Here is an 8,981-nt window from a genome sequence, read left to right as displayed (position 1 = left end):
GGATCATGACAATACTTTTCAAGAGATTTACAACTTAAGTTGGAATAACTGACATGAAGCCTCTGGAGCCCCTGGCACATCACCAAAAGACTTGACTCTGATAATCATGGACGTCTAGGCCACACTAGTATATTGTCCGGCATGTTTGCAGGTCCGTTTCAATTTAATACACAACTTGTCCTACAATTTATTAGAGTATTTCATATTTTAAGCACGTCTGTTGTTTTTCAGGTGTCTAAACAGTATATATATATACACCTTTTTATTTATTTATTATTTTACACCTTTTTTGCTCTTCACACACGCAGGTGTCCAGCTGCCACTCAGCTGGACACCTCTGGACGTGTGATTGGCCTGAGGTCGATGAGGGGCAGGTCGGTCCCGCCCTCATCCAGATGTGCGTCTCGCTCCAGGGTTCTCAGTCCACTGCTGGCTGCAGCAGACTGCGGAGCTGCGGGAAGTCAACAGGAGGGTGTGCATGGGTGCATTTATAGTCTCAAAAGCGAGGAGCAGACTCACGTCGCTGAAGTGTTGATGAGTCAGGTTCTACTCATTCTGATATGTGTTGATCATGTTTTTTGATCTAGGAGACTTCACCATGGAGGAGTTAGATCTACGTGAACGCGTTGAGATGCAGAGCTAATGGAGACAGGCAGGGCTGAGCGCCGTGCCACTCCAGCGTGCTGAGCAGATAATCACAGAGCCTCATTCAGTGCGCAGCGCAATCCGCCGCATGACCTGTGCGTCTTTTCTCAGCGCTTCAACTATTTCTGGGGCATTTCTGGGGGGCAGAGGAGCCTGTTTTAAGGAGCCAGCTTAATGGGGATTACACCACTTCTCACATGTATCTGAATACGGCGTGAGGTGTACTTCCAGCCCGAGAAGAACGACCTGCAGGGGCGTGTAGTTAATTGAAATCGATCCAGCGGTTTGTTTTTTGAATGTGAAGCGGCAGCAGAGGTTGTTTCTCTTCTCCTCCTCCTCATTCCCCTCCGTTTACGTGCAACATGACTTCACTGTCGGGGACTAAGGAGAGGAGCAGCCGGAGCAAAAAACAAGGGGTAGGTTTTTATTTTTAAATTGCTTACGAGTTGATGCCTCTCTGTGTGTAAGCCTAAAAAATCTAAAAACTTATTATCCATTTAGAGCCGCATGCTCTTCACTGCACCTCCCACTACAATTAAGTGCAGTTTGCTTCCAATTTTCAGGCGGTCATAAATATAAAAGCTGATGACAGCTCCCATTAGATTTGTGTCCATGCATACTTCACACATCACTGCTCATGATGTCGCAGCAATGGGCTTAAATTCATCACTCAGACCTGCTGCATCTCTTTAATTATCACTATCAAGTCAGGTGTTAATGTCAAACTCACACCTGTGTTTCTGCCTACCATCTACAGCCTGATTAGCTTCAATTCATTGCACAGGGTTGGGTCATATTATACCAGCCTCTTCATTTGAGAATGACTGATCTTTCCCGCCCATCATTTTATACGTCTATGCTTTATTATGGCCCCTTTAGCCACTACAGGTCCTTCTCAAAATATTAGCATATTGTGATAAAGTTCATTATTTTCCATAATGTCATGATGAAAATTTAACATTCATATATTTTAGATTCATTGCACACTAACTGAAATATTTCAGGTCTTTTATTGTCTTAATACGGATGATTTTGGCATACAGCTCATGAAAACCCAAAATTCATATCTCACAAAATTAGCATATTTCATCCGACCAATAAAAGAAAAGTGTTTTTAATACAAAAAACGTCAACCTTCAAATAATCATGTACAGTTATGCACTCAATACTTGGTCGGGAATCCTTTGGCAGAAATGACTGCTTCAATGCGGCGTGGCATGGAGGCAATCAGCCTGTGGCACTGCTGAGGTCTTATGGAGGCCCAGGATGCTTCGATAGCGGCCTTTAGCTCATCCAGAGTGTTGGGTCTTGAGTCTCTCAACGTTCTCTTCACAATATCCCACAGATTCTCTATGGGGTTCAGGTCAGGAGAGTTGGCAGGCCAATTGAGCACAGTGATACCATGGTCAGTAAACCATTTACCAGTGGTTTTGGCACTGTGATCAGGTGCCAAGTCGTGCTGAAAAATGAAATCTTCATCTCCATAAAGCTTTTCAGCAGATGGAGGCATGAAGTGCTCCAAAATCTCCTGCTAGCTAGCTGCATTGACCCTGCCCTTGATAAAACACAGTGGACCAACACCAGCAGCTGACACGGCACCCCAGACCATCACTGACTGTGGGTACTTGACACTGGACTTCTGGCATTTTGGCATTTCCTTCTCCCCAGTCTTCCTCCAGACTCTGGCACCTTGATTTCTGAATGACATGCAGAATTTGCTTTCATCCGAAAAAAGTACTTTGGACCACTGAGCAACAGTCCAGTGCTGCTTCTCTGTAGTCCAGGTCTGGGGAATGCGGCACCTGTAGCCCATTTCCTGCACACACCTGTGCACGGTGGCTCTGGATGTTTCTACTCCAGACTCAGTCCACTGCTTCCACAGGTCCCCCAAGGTCTGGAATCGGCCCTTCTCCACAATCTTCCTCAGGGTCCGGTCACCTCTTCTCGTTGTGCAGCGTTTTCTGCCACACTTTTTCCTTCCCACAGACTTCCCACTGAGGTGCCTTGATACAGCACTCTGGGAACAGCCTATTCGTTCAGAAATGTCTTTCTGTGTCTTACCCTCTTGCTTGAGGGTGTCAATAGTGGCCTTCTGGACAGCAGTCAGGTCGGCAGTCTTACCCATGATTGGGGTTTTGAGTGATGAACCAGGCTGGGAGTTTTAAAGGCCTCAGGAATCTTTTGCAGGTGTTTAGAGTTAACTCGTTGATTCAGATGATTAGGTTCATAGCTCGTTTAGAGACCCTTTTAATGATATGCTAATTTTGTGAGATAGGAATTTTGGGTTTTCATGAGCTGTATGCCAAAATCATCCATATTAAGACAATAAAAGACCTGAAATATTTCAGTTAGTGTGCAATGAATCTAAAATAAATGAATGTTAAATTTTCATCATGACATTGTGGAAAATAATGAACTTTATTACAATATGCTAATATTTTGAGAAGGACCTGTATATCAGTAGATTTGTAATACAGCCTCTAAAGATCTAATTCTAAGTTATTTGTGACTCAGTCCTTTACATCAGTAGATCAGACCAGTCTGCAATGGCTTGATAAATGTCTGTCATTTACTCTTTTTGACGTGGAGGAGCAGCAGTTTTACTCCGAGCTCCCCCTTATCTCTCTCTCCACCCTACCATCAATAATGAACAAGACCTCAAGACACTTTAACTCGTCCTCTTGAGTCAGAGATTTACCCCAACCTGGAGGGGGTGGTCCACCTTCTTCTGGTTCAGAACCAGAATGATCTAAACAGATTTTCATTCTGGTACCTTCATACCTGCTTGCACACTGTTCCAGTGTGCGCTAAAGGTCATGGCCCGAAGATCCCAACAGAACCACCTCATCTGCAAAAGGAACAATGAAACTCTATCCTATTTGTTGTGTCCATGAACATAACAAATAGGTTTGGAGACAAGAGGCAGCCCAGAGTCCAACATGCGGTACCCATGCAGTACTCCCGCAGTACCCCCAACAAAAAGCCTCAGGGGACAAAACTCTTGTCGAGATCCTTAAAACACATGCAGACTGAACCCTGTTTATATGACCCCATGAGTAGTTCTGCGAAGGGACAGATTTAGCATGCTGTCCAACTTACAGGACAGAAAAAGCCCCACTGCTTCTCCTGAAACCTTGGTTCAGCATTTGGTCATAGCCTCCTTTCCAACACCCTAGACAGGGCTTTCTCAAAGAGAAGAGAGAAGAGAAGTCTGTTTGGAAGACACTCTTTTTTTCTATAAAATTAGGACCACCACCTCTGTCTACTTTCCTCAGGTATCCAAGTCCTCCAACAGAAAATGAAGGAATTACAAGATTATCCCCATTTATGCATCAAGCACATGGCCCTGACCACAGTGTATGCTGTTTGTTGCATTTATAGACCAACGATTGCTTGAGTTCTCAGTTTAATAAATTTAATAAACAGGAAAAAAAAAAAATCTGATTTTTGTAACATTGGACCTGCTGATCCCATCAACAGAGCAACAGAGCTAGCTTTTAGTCAGCATCTTAAACTGTTAATTCTCATTTATATTTCCCCACTGACTCATTTTTAATCTGCCCACTTTTTCCTGTTTAGAGGCGCAGGGGGGTCATGTTATTCAAGCAGTTTATGGGTAAGAGGTGGGTCCTGGCCAGGTTGTCAGTCTATTGCGGGGCCAACAAAGAAACCCACACATGGTGCTTAGCTCAATTTAGAATAACCAATTATCTGAACATACATGTTTTTTGAACTGTGGGTCCCCAGAGAAAGCCTAGCCATACACTGGGAGAACAAGGACGCGCTCAGCCAAGATTCAAACCAGGGACCCTTGTTATTGTAAGGAAACAGGGCTAATTATCATCCTTATTCACCAGCAAAATCTGCTTGCATATGGGTTAAACATACAGTAGATAACAGAGCTTTTATTCAATTCATTGCTCATGCAGAATTATATACTGTTGACTCAGAAATGTTAGAAATACTGCTCTGCTTATTAAAGAAAAAGAAAGAGTATCTTTGTTTTCCATTACAAGCAAAATGGCAACAGCTTGAAACAGCCCACATGCTCTCACATTTACACCATCCTTAAGATTATTTCCATGTCCCTGAGCAACCTCTTGCATGTATGTCCACACAGTGTTTTAAGATATATGTCTTTCCTAACAGTGAAACAATGTTTGCATTCTCACAGATGCCTGACTCCTCCCCAACAAAATCTGCCTCATTTTTTCCGGACACATGGTGCCGAAAGGCCTACGAGGAAACCACCCGCTCCGGCACTCGCCCAGCGCCCGAGGGAGCCGGCTCCATGCCCAGCTCCACGGGCACCCCTTCCCCAGGCTCAGGGATCTCATCACCTGGATCCTTCTCTGGATCTCCAGGAACCATCTCCCCAGGGATTGGCACTGGATCACCGGGTTCTCTCAGTGGTTCTCCGGGTTTTGGGACAGGATCGCCGGCCTCAGGGAGTGGAAGTTCCCCTGGAAGTGAAAGGGTGGTATGGTGTGAGAACTGCAACACGCGGCTGATGGAGCTGAAACGTCAAGCACTGAAACTACTCATCCCTGGACCATACTCCAGCAAGGTAAAGACTGTTTCTGTTTCCTGCAGTGGGTATAAATTTTCTTCTGGCCTAACAGTCAGTAACATCACGTTTAAAATATAGTTCCTTGATTAACTGCGACATTCAGACAGCGACTGTCATTAACTTGGTTGTTCATGAAGGACTGAGGTTCAAATCATTCCCTTGCTTACAGTGTTGCTGTGTCACCAGAGTTATTGTTGTCTTAAATCAAAGGGATGCTGTCATCCCATGTGATCCACCCCCTTGTCAAACAGCTGTGAAAATGAACAGAAGCAAAACAGCCTCTGGGATCTGGAAATATTATATTTGAAACAGTTAATCAAGTTCATACAGAGTGAAAAAACAAAATGGTGACCACAAACTAGAAACTCTGGTTTAGTTTTTTTTTTTTCAATTGCCTTCAAATCAGTTTATTTACATAGCAGCAAATCATAGCTGTCAACATAAGGCAACAGCTCCAATTTATGCTCAGTCATATAGAAATATCTAATAGAAATAGAAGTAAACTCAATTCTTTCCAAACAAATCATACAGATTCAGACTCAGTAACATATAGTCCAATGTATTTATAACACAATCCAGTATGTTTATGCTTTTTTCTCATGTGGGAATTTTCCAGGTGATAACCACCTTAATGAATAAAATCTTGAGGTTGTCTTTGATTGATACAAAATGGGTTTTCAGAAACATTTCATGCATACTGAGAAGTCTGTAATAGGACAAATACCTTTCATAGCACCGTATACTGATATCCCTTGAAGAGGGAAAGGGGGATGAGTGAAATACACCAACAGTTATTTTTTCTGTATTTGTGTATCACTTTTTAAAATTGTGATACACATTTCCCTGTATTTATACATTTGTTTATTTCTTTTAGTCCAGAGTTGTTTTTAAACAAGGAGTTGTAGAAAGCAGTCACGTGATTCTGGACGAAGGGCTAAATGATTTACTGTTCATTTTGTAACATGTAAACAGTATGCATATACAGGGGTTGGACAATGAAACTGAAACACCTGTCATTTTAGTGTAGGAGGTTTCATGGCTAAATTGGACCAGCCTGGTAGCCAGTCTTCATTGATTGCACATTGCACCAGTAAGAGCAGAGTGTGAAGGTTCAATTAGCAGGGTAAGAGCACAGTTTTGCTCAAAATATTGAAATGCACACAACATTATGGGTGACATACCAGAGTTCAAAAAAGGACAAATTGTTGGTGCACGTCTTGCTGTCGCATCTGTGACCAAGACAGCAAGTCTTTGTGATGTATCAAGAGCCACGGTCTCCAGGGTAATGTCAGCATACCACCAAGAAGGACGAACCACATCCAACAGTATTAACTGTGGACGCAAGAGGAAGCTGTCTGAAAGGGATGTTCGGGTGCTAACCCAGATTGTATCCAAAAAACATAAAACCACGGCTGCCCAAATCACGGCAGAATTATATGTGCACCTCAACTCTCCTGTTTCCACCAGAACTGTCTGTCGGGAGCTCCACAGGGTCAATATAAACTCATGCCAATGCCAAACGTCGGTTTCAATGGTGCAAGGAGCGCAAATCTTGGGCTGTGGACAATGTGAAACGTGTATTGTTCTCTGATGAGTCCACCTTTACTGTTTTCCCCACATCCGGGAGAGTTACAGTGTGGAGAAGCCCCAAAGAAGCGTACCACCCAGACTGTTGCATGCCCAGAGTGAAGCATGGGGGTGGATCAGTAATGGTTTGGGCTGCCATATCATGACATTCCCTTGGCCCAATACTTGTGCTAGATGGGCGCGTCACTGCCAAGGACTACCGAACCATTCTTGAGGACCATGTGCATCCACTGGTTCAAACATTGTATCCTGAAGGCGGTGCCGTGTATCAGGATGACAATGCACCAATACACACAGCAAGACTGGTGAAAGATTGGTTTGATGAACATGAAAGTGAAGTTGAACATCTCCCATGGCCTGCACAGTCACCAGATATAAATATTATTGAGCCACTTTGGGGTGTTTTGGAGGAGCGAGTCAGGAAACGTTTTCCTCCACCAGTATCACGTAGTGACCTGGCCACTATCCTGCAAGAAGAATGGCTTAAAATCCCTCTGACCACTGTGCAGGACTTGTATATGTCATTCCCAAGACGAATTGACGCTGTATTGGCTGCAAAAGGAGGCTCTACACCATACTAATAAATTATTGTGGTCTAAAACCAGGTGTTTCAGTTTCATTGTCCAACCCCTGTAGTTCTTATTTATTCTTCTACATAACAGTTTACGGCTGAAATAAACCTGTGTTAGCAATTAAGAGGGTTCCTTCAATGAAAGGAAAAGACTAATTTGGCACCTTTTAGGATTTGGTCTCTAAAAAAGGGCTTCTTGTAATTGATTTTGATGTTTGGGTTCACTTGAGGCAAATACCAAAATATAATTGAAAAAATAAGGATGCACAAAATAGAAGAAAATTAGTGTAGTTCACTTGAATTACAAATAACAGTAAAATTCATCTTGTAAGCGCTTTTAAACGTCTAAATTTTCCCATCCCTGGTTTGCCATGAATTTTGTGTTTTTTTTGCAGCTGGCCGACTTAAGCTGTGGCCTACACACTGGCTCTGGGTTAATTGGTAACAAATATACAACAATATGCAGCATTGTGCTAATAAAGAGCACAAAGTGGACTGTGAGACTTACCATTCAGCCTGTAAGTTTGTGTTTTCGCATGTTTGAATTTCAGGTCCTTTTAAATTCAAGAGTTTTACTGTTTGACATTTATAAAAGCGCTGGGGTTTTCTGCTGATTGGAAGGCCTTAATTAAGAGTAATTTGGGATGTTGGGTTCAGGTCTTGCTGATTACAGCCTTCTTTGGGGTTACATTTATTGCAGTGGAGAAGGAACACAAACACGAAAAACATATCACAGCTGCTGTAGGTAAGGTTTTATAAAAAAGTAATAAAAATAGAGTTTCATTTAGAGGTTTTTTTCATATTTTGTCATATTACAACCACAAAGTAAAATGTATTTACTGGGATTTTATGTGATATACAAACAAAACAGTGCATAATTGTGAAGTGGTAGGAAATGTACACGTTTTTTTGACAAAGAAATATTCAAAATGTGTTACATGAAAGTGTTTAGCCCCCTTAACTCTGACACACATAACCAAAACCCAGTAAAACCAACAACTTTCAGAAGTCACCTTATAAGTAAATAGGGTCTACTTGACGAACATTAGAGAATAAACAGCATCAAGGGGACCAAGGATCACAGCAGGTCAGGGATGAAGTTGTGGCTTATAAGAAAGTTCCTAAATATTTGAAAATTTTATGAAACTCTGCAAACCATCATTTGAAAATGGAAAGAATATGGCACAACTGCAAACCTGCCAAGATATGGCTTACACCAACAGCCCAAGCAAGTAGGGCAATGATCAGAGAAGCATCTAAAAGGCCTGTGGTCTCTCTGGAGGAGCTACAGAGATCCATAGCTCAGCTGATAGAATCTGCTGAAATGACAGCTACTAGTTGTGCACTCCACAAATCGGGCTTTTATAGAAGAGCAACAAAAGGGGAAAACATTGTTAATATCCATTTTTCAATTTGTCACCTCCTACAGTTTATGGGGGCACAGCAAACACTCAGAAGAAGGTACTCTGGCCAGATGAGAACAAAATTGAACTTTGTGGTTTACCTGGAAAATGCTTTGTGGTGACAAACTAACTCTGCACATCACCAAGCTGAAACATAGTGTTGGCAGCACCATGGTGATGAAAAGCTTTTCTCAGGGACTGGGGA

The 8,981-nt window shown here is 42.5% G+C and overlaps 1 protein-coding gene across 2 annotated transcripts in view; it reads left to right on the top strand.

Moving 5' to 3' along the window:
- The first annotated feature begins 445 nt into the window (after nt 1–445).
- The window catches only part of kif26ba (kinesin family member 26Ba), a 156,742-nt gene continuing 148,206 nt past the window's right edge, over nt 446–8,981 (top strand). For both annotated transcript variants that reach the window (XM_047363573.1, XM_047363574.1), the window contains exons 1-2: nt 446–1,061; nt 4,820–5,212. In XM_047363573.1, the coding sequence (XP_047219529.1) occupies nt 1,008–1,061; nt 4,820–5,212 (447 nt within the window). In that variant the 5' untranslated portion in view covers nt 446–1,007. The remainder of the gene's footprint in view (nt 1,062–4,819; nt 5,213–8,981) is intronic.

Source organism: Girardinichthys multiradiatus, chromosome 4, assembly GCF_021462225.1.
Source record: "Girardinichthys multiradiatus isolate DD_20200921_A chromosome 4, DD_fGirMul_XY1, whole genome shotgun sequence".
In the NCBI taxonomy this organism is placed as follows: Eukaryota; Metazoa; Chordata; class Actinopteri; order Cyprinodontiformes; family Goodeidae; genus Girardinichthys; species Girardinichthys multiradiatus.
The sequence above is the reverse complement of the archived record's forward strand: the minus strand, read 5'-3'. Positions and strand labels throughout refer to the sequence as shown.